The sequence below is a fragment of the Podarcis vaucheri genome (genome assembly GCF_965113315.1).
Source record: "Podarcis vaucheri genome assembly, chromosome: 2".
NCBI lineage: Eukaryota > Metazoa > Chordata > Lepidosauria > Squamata > Lacertidae > Podarcis > Podarcis vaucheri.
The window spans coordinates 120,664,721-120,683,184 of record NC_138760.1 but is presented as its reverse complement, the minus strand read 5'-3'; the positions used below and the strand labels follow the sequence as shown (position 1 = coordinate 120,683,184).

The 18,464-nt window shown below is 47.3% G+C and overlaps 1 protein-coding gene across 3 annotated transcripts in view; it reads right to left on the bottom strand.

Moving 5' to 3' along the window:
* Nucleotides 1–18,089, bottom strand: part of PBX2 (PBX homeobox 2) — a 37,813-nt gene extending 19,724 nt beyond the window's left edge. Inside the window, exons 1-2 of one of the 3 annotated variants that reach the window (XM_082207425.1) lie at nt 17,567–18,089; nt 15,177–15,262 (exon numbers count right to left, since the gene is read on the bottom strand). In XM_082207425.1, coding sequence (XP_082063551.1) covers nt 15,177–15,262; nt 17,567–17,775 — 295 coding nt within the window. In that variant the 5' untranslated portion in view covers nt 17,776–18,089. The remainder of the gene's footprint in view (nt 1–15,176; nt 15,263–17,566) is intronic. The other 2 variants (XM_082207423.1, XM_082207424.1) reach the window with 2 other exon arrangements.
* Between the last annotated feature and the right edge of the window lie 375 nt (nt 18,090–18,464).

Below are 18,464 nucleotides of genomic sequence, written 5' to 3'. Positions count from 1 at the left end.
TAAATAGCCACCTCTCTCTGGCTGCGAAGATAAAATCCAGAGCCATCCCAGACTGTGTTTTTCAAGCATCCTTGGGGAGGTAGCTGCAAACGACCGCTGGACTTCCAGCAGTAATTCAACACCAAACTACGGCTGAGTGTTAACAGCTGAGGAGTGGCAGGAACGCCCAGCGGAGGCTGAGCGATAACTATCAGAGTGAATCTACCTCTGCAAGAGGCCTCCCCAACCTGGCGCTTCAAACTACAACTCCCACCAGCTCCGGCCAACACGTTTTACCTAAAAGCCTGTTATTTTCGGGTCCCTGTATCTTAATAAAATCCATGTTCAGGTTTTTCATAAAAGCTGGTTTGAAGAGCCTCACGTGGATTATCTCAGTAATGCTTTCACCAGACCCTGCAAATTTTGTTGGCAACCATCAGTCTCGAGATACAATGGAGTGCGCCACTGAGGGTGAAGTCAAACTGCTGTGAATCAAAAGGTAAAGGGACCCCCTGACCATTAGCTCCAGTCGTGACTGACTCTGGGGTTGCAGCGATCATCTCGCTTTATTGGCCGAGGGAGCCGGCGTACAGCTTCCGGGTCATGTGGCCAGCATGACTGAGCCGCTTCTGGAGAACCAGAAGAGCGCACAGAAACACCGTTTACCTTCCCGCCGGAGTGGTACCTATTTATCTACTTGCACTTTGACGTGCTTTCGAACTGCTAGGTTGGCAGGAGCAGGGACCGAGCAACGGGAGCTCACCCCATCGCAGGGATTCAAACCGCCGACCTTCTGATCGGCAAGCCCTAGGCTCTGTGGTTTAACCCACAGCACCATTTACGTATTATACAATTGTGGAGTTGGAAGGGATCCCAAGGGTCATCTAGTCCAACCCTCTGCAATACAGGAACAGCAAAACTACCGGTATGTCAACTGCTTTGATACTCTTATTGTATGTGGAGGGAGGGCTGGGGGTTGACAGTGGTTTGTTTATACAGTTCAGATTACTGTTAGAGGCTTCACAAACCATGGTTTATGGCGCCGAAGGGTATTGGGGCTGAACACTGCTCCCCTCCATTTGAACCAGGGAACTCCGGCTTAAAAACAAGTCAGGATCTTTGTGCCAAGTGCGAAGGAAGAGAGGAATGAGCTCTCTCCACACCAGTGCTCCTTCCTGGCTTCACAGACCGCAGTTTATGTAGCCCCAAAGGCCCATCTGAACTGGGAGTTAATGGCCAAGCACTAAATTTTATCAAGAAAGTCCCTAGCCGAAGCTCTTTGCCGCTCCAGCCCAGCCTCTTCACAACGTCTCCTTGTAATAAATAAATTCTGCTTCCTTGGAGGTTTTTAAGCAGAGGTCAGGTGGCCCTCTCAACTCCTTCCTCCACCCACCAAAAAAACCCTTTTTGCTTCTCCCCCCCCCCCGCGGCATTTGCCTGCAGTTCCCCCCTTTTCAAATTCACAGAATCATAAGAGTTTGAAGGGTCAGCTAAGTCCCACTCCCTGCAAGGCGGGAATCTTTTGTCCAATGTGGGGCTCAAACCCACAACCCTGAGATTAAGAGTTACCTGTCACAGCTTAGCCTCCCTCGCAGGACTGTTGTGTGGACAAAAAAGGAGTGGGGCAGAGGGGAAACCACCTTGATTGAGCTCCTTGGGAGAAAAGGGGGGATAGAAATGGAATAATAACTAAATAAATGCTAAACTGCACTAAGTCCTGCCCCATCCCCGCCCTGCCTATTTCTGCCTGGCCTCTTATGTCAGACATCCAAATTATTCACACATGACCACCCTCTCCCAATTACTAGGCCTATAGGGCCTGTTTTATGTTCAATCAAAAGAGGTGCGTTGATTTAAACAGGCCCAATTTGCATTTATTTTGTTTTATTGCAACTTGCACAGCCTTTGCAGCTGCCAGATCTCCTCAAGGGCGCCATTTCACAACCGCAGCTGCCAAGGGCACCAATTCAACTGCCAGGTTTCGCAGGCTAAAGATAAAGAGGGGGAACAAGCGAAATTCAGCAAGATCCAAAGCACCGCTCTTGAACACATTTAAGACTGAACCGTGTTCTTTATTTTTAAAAAGTGTCCTCCATAAAACAAAAGGGGTCTGTGGATCCTGCCTTCCACCATCCCATTCCTCCTTTCAGAAAGACACTCTTCCCTGGTCTACAGGGTTAAATATACATTCAAAATCTATCTTAAGGACTACTATAAACTTGATGAATGTTAGAATGTCGAGGTTTTGAGAAAGGGTTACAGTGATATAAGGTTAGATTAAAGAAAAGATTAAGATGACAGAGGTTGGAAAGAAATATTTAGAAGTTGCTAAAAAACTTTGGACATTGGGATGCAGAAAGGGGAGGTATGGGGGAGTCTGAGAAAAGAGTTTTATGGAAAAAATGTTATGAAACTATACGTGTTTGTATGTCTTTTTATATGTTTGTTTGTCTTAAAAAACTTTGTAAAACCAATAAAAAAAATTTATAAAAAAAATACAGGGTTAAATATACATATATTGGAATCACAGAATTGTAGAGCTGGGGTGCCAAGGGTCATCTAGACCAACCCCCTGCCACGCAGGAATCTCTTGCCTAACGTAGGGTTCGAACCCACAACCCGGAGGAATAAGAGTCTCGTGCTCTACCAACTAAGCTACATTGCCTTGTTTCGAAAATCGTTTTTGGGCTGTGAAAGCCGTCACATACATGTTAGCTCAGTACGATTTTCTTCCATCGGACTAGATGACCCCCAGGGTCCCTTCCAACCCTACGATTCTATGATTTCTAGGTCCGAAAAGGTTCCACTCTAAGGATAAGCCCAGACCAGGTGTGAGGAAACTTTGGCTCTCCTGAGATTGCTGAACTCCACCTCTCGTGAGCCCCAGCAAGCATGGTCCAGGAGAAGGGATGGTGGGAGTTGTAGTTCAGCAACACCTGGAAGGCTGAAGCTTCCCCACATCTGATCTAAAACAAATAAATATATAAAGCCACTTCTGAGCACCTCTCACCCTTGGGAAGCTGGCCTATCCTATCTGAGCCAAAACAAGGCCTGAGGCCTGCACTGCTGGGCCTGAGAAGCTTCCAAGGACAATAATACAGTGGTGCCTCGCAAGACGAGATTAATTCGTTCCGCAAGTTTTTTCTTCTTGCGAGTTTTTTGTCTTGCGAAGCACGGTTTCCCATAGGAATGCACTGAAAATCAATCAATGTGTTCCTATGGAGACCGTCCGGGGACAGAGGGGAAGCGCCGCGTGCCTTCCCCTCTGTCCCCTCTTTTGAAGCAAGGGGCGGAGGGGAGAAGATCGCTTCTCCCCGTTGCCGCCCCTTGGTTCAAAAGGGGTCCGGGGAGAGAGGGGAAGGCGCGCTGCGCTTCCCCGCTATCCCCGGAACTTGCGGGGCAAGCTTCGTTTTGCAAAGCAAGCCCATAGGGAAATTCGTCTTGCAAAGCAACTCGAAAACGAAAAAACCTTTCGTCTTGCGAGTTTTTCGTCTCGCGAGGCGTTCGTCTTGCGGGGCACCACTGTACTTGTATTTTTCTTCATAAACCCTAATAAAAACTCTATTCATTTTTTAAAAAAAGAGCTCCCATTTTTAATATAATGTTAACTCTGGGGTGGGGATGGCATCATGGGAGATTCAGATGGCAGCCTCGTTTTTAAGTCTCTTTTACTATCAAGGGGCCCAGCTCGGCTTCTGCGAAGACGCCGCGGACCCCAACAAGAGAGCAACGTTCACCACGAAACAACAGATTCCCATGTATACACTGTGAGGAAAACCACTGCAGCTCCTCCAGATGCAGGCGAGCATATGGATCTCTAAAAATAAAGGAGCCGTGGCACATTTTGCCTCCTGTGGAGGACGCCAGGCCTTGCCTCCCACCTTAACAATGAAAGCAACAGATGCTCTTTCCAGCCATGGGAAACGCAGCTAATTTATGTTCTTTCTAATTTATGTCTTTTGGGGAAGGGCAGCAGCTCAGCGGAGAAGCATCTGCGCCCAGCGCTGAAGGCCCGGGTTCAATTCCTTGGCATCTCCAGGTAACAGGCGAGGGGGAAATGTCCCCTGCCTAAAATCCTGCACAGCTGCTGCCAGTCAGTGTAAACTACACTGACCTGGGGGAGTCGATGGTCTGACTCAGAATGAAGCAGTTTCTTATATTCCCCTATTCCATCCACGCACCCTAAACTTTAGGTGGGCAAACCACATGCTTTTCCTAAATTTTAAAAAGGTACCGCCAACACTCATGTAGATCAGGAGTAAGGAGCCTTTGGTCATCCTGATGTTGCCAAACTACAATTCCCATCAGCCGCAAGAAGGAAAGCCAACGATGAGGGGAAATGGGAGTTGTAGTTCAGTAAACATCCAGCACAGCAGTCACGAAATTAAAAGACGCCTGCTTCTTGGGAGAAAGGCGATGGCAAACCTAGACAGCATCTTAAAAAGCAGAGACACCACCTTGCCAACAAAGGTCCGTATAGTTAAAGCTATGGCTTTCCCAGTAGTAATGTATGGAAGTGGGAGCTGGACCATAAAGAAGGCTGATCGCCGAAGAATTAATGCTTTTGAATTATGGTGCTGGAGGAAACTGTTGAAATGTCTGGGAAAATCCAGACATGTGGCAACCCATGTCAGAAGTGTATTTCCTTAAAAATAGCTCAAAAACCTCCATTTTTTGTTTTGAGATTTAGCAAGAAAAAGCTCAACAAGTCTGGGCAGAACGAAAAACTTCCATGTCCGGATTTTCACTTTTTGAAATATGGCAACCCGAAGTTACAGCAAATCAGCCTGCCAGATCTCCCAGATGCGGGATGGATGCCGCAGCAAGGAGATGGCTTGTCCGCACCCAAGCAAACAGTTCTGCATCCTTTGTGTACAAAGCCAAATCCATATAGTTAAATCTATGGTTTTCCTAGTAGTGATGTATGGAAGTGAGAGCTGGACCACAAAGAAGGCTGATCGGCGAAGAATTGATGCTTTTGAATTATGGTGCTAGAGGAGAGTCTTCAGAGTCCCATGGACTGCAAGAAGATCAAAGCTATCCATTCTTAAGGAAATCAGCCCTGAGTGCTCACTGGAAGGACAGATCCTGAAGCTGAGGCTCCAATACTTTGGCCACCTCATGAGCAGAGAAGACTCCCTGGAAAAGACCCTGATGTTGGGAAAGATGGAGGGCACAAGGAGAAGGGGACAGAGGACGAAATGATTAGATAGTGTTCTCGAAGCTACCAGCATGAGTGTGACCAAACTGTGGGAGGCAGTGGAAGACAGGAGTGCCTGGCGTGCTCTGGTCCATGGGGTCACGAAGAGTCGGACACGACTAAACAACTAAACAACAACAAAACATATGGGAGCCCAGAGGCTCACCACATCTGATGTGACCCAGTATGGGATCACTTTTAAATGTTTTTTGATGAGAAATAATTATTTGTTAAATTTATATACCGCCCTTCATCCAAATATCTCAGGGCGGTTCATGAGACAAAATAAACATCGTATTACACAGAGACAATCACAACCTGCTTTTTAGAAATAGCTTAAAAACCGGCCAGGACAGGTGAAGAAGTGACATCATAGGGGCCAGCCAATCAGCACAGGGCACAGCCGGATTCTGATGGGAACATATGACATCGTAGGGGCCAGCCAATCAGAACAGGACACAGCCAGCTTCTGATGTGGAGAGGAAGGGATGGGTTTCCCCTGACTCAGAAGGAAAGGCTGCACTCCTGTACAAAACTAGTATATTTATTGCTCTTCTGTACAAAACTTCTGTACACTTCCCTGGTGGGCTGAGTGCTTGTGTTGATGCACCCAGTTTGGAGCAAAAACATGCTTGCCCCGGAGCTAGATGCAGCTGCCATACAGATGGGGCTCTCAAACCAACGCCACCAACAGATAGGCTTCAGTGCCTTACTTTCCTGCCCCACCTGCACCCTAGGAGACCAGGCCTTAAGGAAAAGGGTGTCCTTTGTGGATGCAGACCTGGCCTGAAGAGAGACTCAGGTGACCTTCCCAGCTTGAATAGTGCCTGTCGACTCTCTATGCCAGCCAGGATGAACCAAGCCCAGTAAATCCCTCTGGCATCTGCTTCTGGCCACCCCAAGCCTTTACTGCCGCCTTGGAATTTGACTTTCCGCCTGCCTTGAACTCTCTTCTTCATTGTGACCACATCTATCACTCATCTTGCCTGCCCACACCCAAAGCTGGCCTGCGACTGCGGCTTGTCTCAGAGCTAGGGGGAGGCCCAATGACATTCTCCCCCGTTTCCAGGACTGCACAACTCTGCGCTCAAAAAGCCAGCCAGCAAAAGCAAGTTTCTGGACCTCATGGTTATGAAGATGCACATAAAGCAGCCTGGGGCATAAGGCCCTAAAAGTTACTAGCCTATAAAAATGTTTACTAGCCTACTGAGAACCTGCAGGGGGTTTACCCGCTGTGTTTACATGCTCATTGTGCAGGTGGGAGCTTTTTTCTTCCGAAACAGGGGTGGGAAGCTTTTGGCCCACCATTTTGGCCTGCAAAGGCCACGTCCCCCAACCCTACCCACCTGTCAATCAGCTGACATCACTCATGACATCAGCTGCTGGGTGGGAGGGTGAGGTCCAATTCTGAGTTGCACAGGCAAGTTTCCGGCAGCGAAGAGGCGCTCACAGCCAAATCCCCTGACGAGCAGGGATTACAGTGGTGCCTCGCAAGACGAAATTAATTCGTTCCGCGAGTCTTTTCGTCTTGCGATGTTTTTCGTCTTGCGAAGCACGGTCCGTCGCAACTGCGCATCTTCAAGCGGCTTTAAGAAAAAAGCGAACAAACTCGCAAGACGTTTTCGTCTTGCGAAGCAAGCCCATGGGGAAATTCGTCTAGCGAAGCAACGCAAAAACCGAAAAACCCTTTTGTCTAGCGAGTTTTTCGTCTTGCGAGGCATTCGTCTTGCGGGGCACCACTGTAAATCCTGCTCAGTTTGGCTGTGCATGTCTGTTGTTTGCTAAGCACAGGCCCGCACAGCCAAAGCAAGCAGCTGCAGGTTTTTTGCAGCATCGACTTGCAAGCCTTTTTCCTGCACTACCAAGCGCAGGACTGGCAACGCCCCTTGCACTGTGGTTTACGAGTGCCTGGCGTGATGTCATTATGATGTCACATGATTGACAAGCAGGCTGTCCCTAGAGCCAAAAATCTTCACCCCTGCTCTAGCAGCTCACTCTGGTTTCTGTGCTGGGAGCAGGAAAAGAATGGACAGTGCCGTCTCTCCTCTGCCAGTCTACACACTCGCTTCCATGCACGTGTCTGCGGTAACCAGGCTAGTGCTTAACTGCAAGGTTCCCTTAAATAATATGAGCAATGTGAGCCAGAAGTTTTAGAGATGAGAGACAGGTGTGGCCAATTAGCCTCTCAAGCAATTGTCAGAAGAATGCCAGTGCATTGCATAACCTCCCCCTTCTCCTTGCCAAACCAAAGAAGGATTAATTATGCAAAATGAGCAAATTATGAACATCTGCATCAACTCAGCCTTTTTTTCTTTTTTCTTGGTATGGAATTAAGCTTTCTTGCGAAGATTTGTTTTTTTAAGCAGGGAGAACATACCTTGCTCTGGATCTTGAGGGAATGAAGATTTGCCTCTGGCAGTCAGGGAGGGGCGCGGCTCTAAGCCTCCCCGACAGTTCCAGGTAGGGCAGGGCAAAGGTTCAAAAAATAAATAAAACACCCGTGCAAATGCGCGAGGCAGCCCGTGGGAGAGGAGAATAATTAAAAAATGGCAAGACTTGGCATGCATACACACCCTTTGTACAATTAGCGTGATTTCAGTGCCACTTCTAGACTTTAAATGGCTTGCAGCAAAAACGTTTAAACCGCAACAACACCAAGCCACTTCATTCGAGTTGTAAAACAACCAGAAAATGACCCTGTAATTAATCCTACTTTGCGAAGTCAAGAAGAATACTATCTCTTGCTCGGCATCTCATCCTAAAGAGGCCCAAAAAATATGAAGACAAGAGGTTTCACATGAGGAGCAAGGATTCCACTAAGCAGGATTCCTCAATTGCTGGGGGGGTTGGACTAGATGACCCTTGGGGTCCCTTCCGAATCAAATTCTGTGATTCTAGCAAGAAAACACTGCTCCTGGCGAAGGATAGCCCTGATTTGGTGAGATTCTCAACAGGACATCTCTATTTGGTTTAAATCTCTCTCTTTGGAGGGGGGGTCATATGGGAGAAGGTGCTCAGTCAAATATGCCAGGGCATCTATTCCTGCATTTAAGGGGGTTGGACTAGATGACCGTTGATGTCCCTTCCAACTCTACAATTCTACGAATCACCCTGACAAAACTGGTATAGTACATTCCTCCCTTGGGCTCCCTTCGCACCCCATAATTCTAGGATTCCAACAGCCAATGCAATGCATTCGAGACCAGCTTCAGTTTCCAGACTGTCTGCAAGGCCAGCCCTCCGTGCAACTGATTGCAGTAATCAAGCCAAGAAACTACCAGCGGATGCATCACAGCATCTATCTAGATGCTATCTTGCTATCTAGAAAGAGGTGCAACTAGCTGGAAGAGGTGAAACCTCACACCCGGCTGCAACTACCAGAGCAGTCTTGATCCCCAAGTACGCTTATGGCCCAGATTGAGATGGGATGCAGAAAATCAATTTCAAAATTTTAAAATATGGGAATTTTTTTGCTGATTTTCAGGACCAGTGTGGTGTAGTGGTTAAGAGCGGTAGTCACGTAATCTGGGAAACCGGGTTCGTGTCTCCGCTCCTCCACATGCAGCTGCTGGGTGACCTTGGGCCAGTCACACTTCTCTGAAGTCTCTCAGCCCCACTCACCTCACAGAGTGTTTGTTGTGGGGGAGGAAGGGAAAGGAGAATGTTAGCCGCTTTGAGACTCCTGAAGGGGAGTGAAAGGCGGGATATCAAATCCAAACTCTTCTTCTTCTTCTTCTTCTTCTTCTTTCAGAGCAGCTTGCAATCACGACAGCATGACCAACCTAACCTTTAAAACCACATACAGCGGTACCCCGCAAGACGAATGCCTCGCAAGACGGAAAACCCGCAAGACGAAAGGGTTTTCTGTTTTGGAGGCGCTTCGCAAGACGAATTTCCCTATGGGCTTGCTTCGCAAGACGAAAGCCCATAGGGAAATCTCCGGGAACCTCTTTTAAATGCTGGTGGTGGGGAGCAAAGCCTTTCCCCCCCTCCGGCCTTCAGAAGAGGTCCAGGAAGGCCGGCGGGGGCCGAAAGGCTTTGCTCCCCACCGCCAGCATTTTAAAAGCAGTCCGGGATAGCAGGGAAGCGCTTCCCGCTGTCCCAGACGGCTTTGGAAGGCAGGCAGGGGGGGCAAAGACTTTGTCCCCCCTGCCTGCCTTCCCAGGGGGTTTTACATCGCCCCGGACAGCGGAGAAGTCCTCCGCTGTCCCGGGCGATTTTAAAATGCCGCCCGCCAGCATTTTAAGATCGCCCCGGACAGCGGAGAAGTCCTCCGCTGTCCCGGGTTTTTTTAAAATGCTGGGGGTGGGAAGAAAAGCCCTTGTCCCCCCCCCCAGCCTTCAGAAGAGGTCGGGGGACAGAGTGTCCCCGGACCTGGTCTGAAGGCGGTTTCCATAGGAACGCATTAATTGATTTTCAATGCATTCCTATGGGAAACCGTGCTTCGCAAGACGAAAAACTCGCAAGAAGAAAAAACTTGCGGAACGAATTAATTTCGTCTTGCGAGGCACCACTGTACAGATAAGGATTTTTTCCAAAAGCCAAAAGGTTAGCAGAACACCATAAAGACAAAAAGAGGACCTATTATAATGCTAGGCTGCTTGCATCCGTCATATAGAGTCGGCATACAGCTAGCCAGCTTGCAAATAACACAAGCAAGTTTAAACCATCCCAGCTACCTAAACAAAGGCAGATTGAAATGGGAATGCCTCCAAGGCTCAACTATATGGACAGAGCCAAACTATGTCATCTCCAAGGGAAGGAGTCCAATAGATGAGGGGCCACCAGGGTGGGTAAAAATCAATGATTATTTTTTTTTAAAAAAATGGATTTTTAAAATTTAAATCTTTTTTCCCCCTTTAAATTGGATTTTTAAAATAAAATGCTTTTGGAGGAAAAATCTTTCTAAAGATAGTTTTCTATTTAAGTTACATTATAGTCCAAAGGCTATTCATCAGGAAATAAGGATTTGTTTTAAGTTTTTCATGTGTGCTAAAACTCAGTGTGTGTTTTTTTTAAAATTGTTTAAGCACACCAGTTAACAAACATGGATACATATGCTATAATGTTACTATTTTAGTTAAATAAGTTGTTTAAATTGTTATTACGGAATTGATTATTTTTCTCCTTCCAATAATGTACAGCAGAAAAGGTGTCCAAATATAAACAGTTAACTTATTAAACCTCACAATAATTTCATAATTATCTGTCTATGTATTTCTAATAGTATAACCAAATTTTTTATAAAACTGTAAAAACTAATCTGAAAATTTATTATTCCAAAAATGAAACCTTCCTCTGGTTGTAAATTTAAGATGATACCAGCAAGAATCAGTCTTTCTGTAAAAAAATGATTTAAATCAAGTCTTACTGACTAGTGATTTAAATTGATTTGATTTAAATCAAATCCACCATGGGGGACACCACCAAAAAAGGCCCTGTCTCGTGAATTCACTAACAGGTCTGCACGCAGGGCCTCTGTGGCCCAACATTTACACCAATGTGGGGCCCTTAAGGTCTTCTCCTGGAATTGACAAAGCTTCTGAGCACCTGTATATGCACACCTATTGCCCTCTTTTCTCCTGGGAAAAGTACATAGAGCTAAAGGAGGAAGTTGAAAAAGCAACGCTCTCCCCCACTTCCTCTTTTGCCTTTAGGTGCTTTGCAAGGCTCAGATTACTTCTACCAGCTCCCACGGAAAAGCATTCACACCCTCTCTTTTTTTGTCTTTCCAGTTCGCAAGAAAAGGGATCAGAGGGGGTTGCATCCATGGCCCTTGCTCAAAAAATACAAATGTGCCCACAAGCCGCCCCACAAAAAAAGTTTGACAGCCCCTGATGCCTTACGTAGGAAGAAGATTCTTAAATTGGTTTATAACTGTTTAACCCAAAAGGACCCACAACAGGCTTTTTCAATGTAGACCTCACTACTGTCCTCCATTAAATGCAGATGGAAATTTTGGCTTCCTCAATGAAGCATTATCTGCAGAACCAGCCTAATTAGCATCAAAAGAGCCCTGGTGGATCAGTCCAAAGGCTCACCTATTTTAGCATCCAAGTCCTACCCCAATTTAAAGTTTAATAGATTTATAAGCCACTTTAAGAAGACATTCTTCACAAAGCTGTGCATGATAACAAAAGCCACCAAGGAGAATAATTTCAAAACATATAGAAAACCAAACTTTATTTATAATTTCGTGATATTGTAGAACAAAAGCCCATCAAGCAGTGCTTTATTTTTCCCATTTCTAAAGTAACAACGAACGGACACAAACTTCAAATAAATATAACCTGGCAGCTTCCAAGTTTTTAAACGTGTTCAATTTGTTCTCTCAGAAAATAATTTCCAACGCATCCTGAAAAAATTTCAGTGCACGTTACCCCAATTTCATAGGAACACTTTCCCAATTCAAATTTGTATGGGAAACCCACATCGGGGGCAAAAAATAAACATACTTCCTGAAATTTAGAGCATTATCTCTACAGTCCAGTTTGCATCAACCGCAAAAAGATACAAAGAAAAAGGTAGGTTCTCAAGGACCACCAAAAGGAAGGAGCCAAACTGTCCTCCCAGGCAACTGAATTCCTTAAGTATGGGGCCATCGCTGAGAAGGCCCTGCTCCATGTCCTCAGCACACAGATCGTCTTAGCTGTCAGGCACTTGAGCAAGCCCTCTGGAATAGATCTTAAGGTTATTTTCCCAGCAACGGGTATTTCAGAGGCATAACGCATCTAAAAACCGGAGGTAGGATATAACCATTATTTCTTGTTACCATGGATACATTTATCTTCCTTGGGATCAATTGCCTCTGAATACCAGTTGATGCAAACCACAGGTGGGGAAAGTAGTTCTGTTGCATTCAGGTCCCTTCCTCGTGGGCTCCCCATCGCGATATCTGGTCGGCCACTGCGAGAACAGAAGGCTGGACCAGACAGGCCCTTGGGCTAAACTAACAGGGCATCCTCTAGCCCAGGCATCCCCAACCTTCGACCCTCCAGATGTTATTGGACTACAATTCCCATCATCCCTGACCACTGGTCCTGTTAGCTAGGGGTCAGGGGAGTTGTAGACCAAAACATCTGGAGGGCACAGGTTGGGGGTGCCTGCTCTAAGCGTTGGCCCACTTATGAGACAAGGTGAGGCGACAAGATTGACAGGACAGCAGATCCAGCCTCCTAGAGAAGCATCTGACAGAGACTGACGCACTGGCAGAGACGGATACGGCACACACCTGGGAAGCAGCCCCCAATGCCCGCCTCTACAGTGGCCGCCTGGCCAACAGGAGGCGCTGCTGGTCTCCTCCCACCCTTGCACCCGAAGTGGATCTTTATTGCCCCCTTGTTCCCTGGCTGGGAGGGGACACCATTTTGTGGTTCACCTCAGGTGCCAAAATGCATTTGTGCCGGCACTGGCTCCTCTTATGTTCTTATCAATTTTTTTTAATTTAAAGCTGTCTTTGTCACCATTTTATGGCAGGGAATCCCATAGTTTAACTACATGCCCTGTACTTCCCCTTTGTTCCTGAGGGCAGATCCACGCTATAAAGTACACCCGACACATATTCAGAGCACACAAATTGCCTCCAAAGAATCCTGGGGACTGTGTACAGTGGACGCTCGGCTTGCGAACGTGATCTGTGCGGGAGGCGCGTTCGCAACCTGCGGGCTGCGATTCAATGCTTCTGAGCATACCGCGATTTAGCGCTTCTGTGCATGTGCAACCGCCGAAACCCGGAAGTAATCCGTTCCGGTACTTCTGGGTTTCGGAGGGTCCGTAACCCGAAAAAACGCAACCTGAAGCGTCTGTACCCCGAGGTATGACTGTATTGTCAAGGGTGCTGGGAGGTGTAGAAGAGGAAGTTGCAGTTCCCAGGATTCAGTGAGGCAGGCAGAGTCATGTGCTTTGAATGTGAGTTGGGCATGTTTTAAAGGTATGGTACGGATCTGCCCCAAATCATCTGTCAATCACCTTCAGAAGAACACTGAAAATTGAAATTGACCCTCTGGTAGTAGGAGAGCAGGAGAAGATAAACTTCTCCTTATCCATTTTCTTGGCGCCATACATCAGTTTATAAACACAAACGATGCCTTTTCCCTTCTGACAACAGATTGCAGCGCTCATGTTTCATAAGCAGCCTTTTAAATTGCAAGCTTCCAACCAGCATCTCTGCTTTGGGTGATGTTGCAGAAGCAAAACATCCATCTCATATGGAAACCACAAGGCGCTTCCCCTAACTTGAGACATTTCAAATACAAGTGGACTCCAACGCCCATCAGCCCCAGTGAGCAAGGTCAGGGAAAATAGGGAGATGCAGCCCAGAGAAAGCAAACCAAAAGCCGGAGCCTTCTGCACATTTATTCAGAATCAAATGCCAATATACTCAGTTGGTCTCCCTCCCAATTGTCTGCCCAAGCCCCACTGAATTTTGTGGAGATGATGTCTGAGCAAAGTTGCACAGGACTCGGATGTGACTGCTTGCCTAAACTAGGGAGTACTTCAAAGGCAGGAAACTTTTTCAAACTGATTTTCTTGGCGACCTTCTGTGGGTCACATGACATGGGTGAGTGGGCCCGAGCAAGAAGGCATTAATTAACACACGCCAAAACATTCAGTCCCACAGGTTTCACCCATCGTTTTTTAAACCTCCGGACCTATCTTTGATCCCGAAATGCAAAGAAATGGGGTTCGCTGTTCATATTTTCCTGCATGTCTCTCTCCCATCTATGACTTTTACCTCCTTTTAAAAAACACAACAACCCACCCTAAAGCAGCTGCTTACAGAAGGGACGAAAATGGGAGGTGCACCATCGGTGTGACACAACTTTTCCCCGAGTGCATGATACGCTTGAGAGTTCCAACCCACCGGGCTCACGTTTGAGCAAAACAAAACAAAAAGTATTCACACTCACTCTCTAAAACACAGATTAGTGTTTCCAGAATCCAGCTTAATGCTTTCCTGGCTGCAATCCCACTCCCAGCGAGGCCTCCGAACTCCTATTGACTTGAGTGGGATTTAACCAGTTTAAATAAACGTGCAGATGACCAAACGAGGCCCTAAAGACAGCTGGCCATTACTTCGGATACATGTGGCTCAAATCCCGGCAGCTTAAGACTGGATGAACTTTAATGACAATCCCAACACACACACACACAAACCCCTCGCTCGCTCTCCTTTTCACTAATCCTTTTAAGGCTTGGGCTGCTGGGTTCTTTTCACTTTTTAATCTGGCCACAGCACAACTTCCAAGGAGCTGGCAGGAAACTCCAGTTTCTCTTCCCTGCCTCTCTCATGCAGAAACACAGCCTTAAAGGCACTTTGCATATCCCACCCCCCACCCCCCCAGCAAAAGGACACCCCACAGGGAAGCCTAAAACTTAAGAAGCAAGCCAGTCAAGGAAGCATCCCAAAGCAAGGGAGAATTTTGGGGAACACAACAGTGATGGGAGGAAAATGCGGGGATGAAAGTTTCAAAGACAGGAGGGGAGACCGGGGTGGGTGGTATTTATTTCTGTGGACAAAAGATCCTGATGCTACCAGAGACCCCTTTATGAACTAGCGACCCCCATTACAAGTGAGGCAGTGTGAGCAAGGGGGGGGAGAGAGAGATAGGGGGACATTTCCATCCTTGCACAAAAAAATACACCATGGTCAAACAGCGGACGGGTGGAGGCAGAGAGAGGAGGCAGGTGGTGGGGCAAAGTTGCTACAAAGAAAACCAGGCAGGCGGAAAAAGAAATTTCAGACGCGTCAAGATGGCGCGGGAGACGACAGGCCTCTGGCAAAAACCTCTGGAGGGAAAACACCAGCTCTTCTGCCTTCCTCCTCTCTACCACAGACTCCCCATAATTCCCATTCCAATCCCTCCTTTTCTTCACTCGACAATATAGTGGGTTGTGGGGTTATTTTGGTAACAGGTTGACAAATATATGTGTGTGTGTATTTGAACAACGGCATACAGCCGCCCCTCTCAAACCCGGAGCCCAAACAATACAGTACCTGTCTTTTCTTTGATTTCGCAGAGGACGGTGAAGAGAGCTGGCTTCATGCGGTGACAATTCAGGGCATGTTTCCTGCAGTTTAAACAGTGGGAGAGAGAGCAGATAAAGCCGGTGGTTTTTGAGGGGAGGAAAGACTGGATTTGGAGTTGTCATAAAGAGAAAGGAAGCCTCTATCCACTTCCACAATAGCTCGCAGGCCTGAGCCTAGCAAATCAATCAATCAATCCTCGTTTATTCGCACATATAATGGAGTCCCCTCTCTGCCCCAGTAATTCCCAGTATAATTCCAGCACCTGAACAGCGTAAACAATAAAAATATATATTTCCTTCAGTTGTTGAATGGTTTCTAAGAATGTGGAGGGGTGTTCAGGTACAGTAAAATGGGCAAAGTTTGGTCAAGTTAGGGTAGGTAGACAAAAAGGGGGGGAAATCTTAAGGAATGATCCCTGTTTACCCTTCACTGGAATTACATTTTTGCATTGCTTTGATTCCTCCATCTCTCATCTTTTAAAATCGATTTTATGCAGTATAAAACAATTTTCAAACACTTTCTTCTGATATATAATTGCAGCCTTTGACATTCTTTTGGTTACATGGCTTTCCCCATTTCTAAACAATAACTCAGTTCACAAAACACTGGACTTGGGTTTTGCAACTCAGAAATTGAATAAAACCTGGATATACCGGACAATCAAAGCACACAAGCACATATTCAGAGAAACAATCCTCAAATTATTTTGTTCCCCTGCCCCAAACAGAACTCAGTATTTAGACCATCACACAAACTCACGATTCTCCCCTCAAAACACAACTTCCAAGTTCAGACCAACACAGTGTCCTGAGAGCCCTTTTCTCTCTATAATGCTACAACTTCCACAAACCAAGAATTCAGCACAGAAAACCTCTCCGCAGACCTTGATATCTACAATTCACCTCACACTGGATTTAATCCACATAGCTACACGGATCATAGGAAATAAAAAGACACCCCTGAGGATTTTAACTTTCTCAGTATAAAATACCTCTCTTCCCAACAGCCACTTCACAACCCTTAACCACACCGGTCTTCCATTCTCTCACAAACATGGTGCCAATTCCCAGCAGGGGGGAAAAACAACCTCCCAGGAATTTGGATGTCCAGACCTTTGGATACAAACCACTCCACACACAAACTCATATCTGAAACCAAACTTCTGGCAATCGTTCTGTCAAACAGAAACCATCTGACCAATAATATTACCTCTAATCTAAAGATTGGCCTACAATATAAAGTCTTTTTTTATATAAATAAAAATAAAAAATACAGCAACCACACAAACTTATTATTCAAAGTTAGACAAAAGTCATAATTTCAGCATAAGACCCTTCAAAGAGTTTTATCTGCAAATAGGTAATTCTTTGCTCCCTCCAGCTCACCAAATATAATCAAAAATTTAACTGTTAATATATTTAACTACACAACAGAGACCCTCTAAAACATCAACCTCAGGGGTTTGGGATACCCCTGAACCAAATGTGAAAATCTGGTGGCTTGCCTAAGTGAACAGGCAGGGAGTGAAAAGCCAGGCTACTAAAACATCTGGAAGGGAAGCAAGGTCTAGTGGTTTAAGCAGAAGGAATAATGTGAGCAGCAGTCCCCATAATCTCTCTCTTCATCCAAATTCCAGATCCCCCTGTTACTTACGCTGGGATTCCACACCAACCACCTCTCCCAAACCAGTTCACCAGCAACACCATCCTGTGCAGATGTACGCCCCACAACAAGCTGCAAACCCCTGAGAGTATGTTCAGTTGCCCTAAAATGGCCCAAGTCCCAAATGGAACAGGCCCCAGCAACCCTCTCTGTAATCCACGCTTGGCTCCCCTGAAATCCGAACCTCTCTTTCCCAACTTCTCCACCCAACAAAAACAAGAGCCAACTTGCTCCAGACTTCCAGGCCTCAGGCTCTCCTCCTTTCTGAAGAGGCTCCACTCAAGTTCGCCCCAACAAACAAGGGAATCCATTCTTAACCCACGACCTCCTCTTTCTTCCCCATCAAGTTCCCCCAAATAACACCCCCTCCACGTTCAGTTCCTGCCCAATCCAGCTTCCCAACTCCCAAATCCGGATTTGGGGGAATACCCCAATAAAACTGGAGCACCTCCACCCGAAGCCTTGAACTTCCAAGTCTCCACCCAGGCGCACAACATGCGCCCCCGAGATCCGGCACTACCAAACTCCGCTGGAAAGCGCGGGCCACCCCACGGCCCCCAGGTCTCGATCCCACAGCTGGCATCCCAAACTACTCCCCGCCACACACAAAGGGAGAAACCCTCCCAGGCAACTTTCCAGCACCCCCTTCTCCCCCACCAGCCCGTGCGCCCCGGAATGGCAAGAGGGTAACCAACTTTGCCTGCGCCTCGTCCAAGCTTTGGTCGGTGATGGTCATGATCTGTTGCAGGATGTCGCCGATGTCCTGCTTGCGCGGCTCGCCGTTATCCGAGGGGGGCTCGTGGAGGGAGTGGGGGGTCATGCTGGGGACCCCCGGCACGGCCGGATGGCCCGGCGGGAGCCCCACGGCCCCCCGAGCTTGGATCAGCCTCCCTTGGTCATCCATTCCGCGGGGGCGCAAAAAGCCACCAAGGCGAAAACTGTCCAGCCGAGCACGAGCGAGCGCGCACACAAAGACGCCGATCCTAACGCTGTCCAAATCCGGAGGCGCCCGGGCGACGTCGTCGAGGCACGGCTGGGTTTTGTATAGCTATACAGATCTACAGATCGCTATATGCAAGATCTAAAGATCTCTATTATTCCATCTTGGCTGCGCACTCCCACAGCCCCCTTCCCTTGGAGACTTTGGGGCTGGGAAAATGGAGTCCCACACAAGGGCTGGAGGAGGAGGAGGAGGAGCTGGAAAGAGGGAGGGAAGAGGAGGAAAAAGGAGGAGGAGATGGAGGAGGAGAGAGCAGCTTCTCTGAGCTTTCCTCCCTCCTCCTCCTCCTTTCTTCTTGACGCCTCCCCTCCTTTTCCAAGCTAGCGCTGCTGTGTGTATATAGAATACATTTACTGTATATGGAACAGCGCGCTCTCTCTTGTCTCTTTGCTGCCCCCAGCCGGCCCGCTGGAAGAAAAGAACCTGGAGGGGGGCAGCGAGAAGGCGCAAGAAGCCAGCCGGCTTCCTTCCTCTGCTGCTGAAGATTAGAATACTGTATAATCATAGAGTTGGAAGGGGTCCTCCGGGTCATCTAGTCCAATCCTCTACATTATAGGACTATGCAGCTGGATCGAACCTGATGCAGCCTTGGA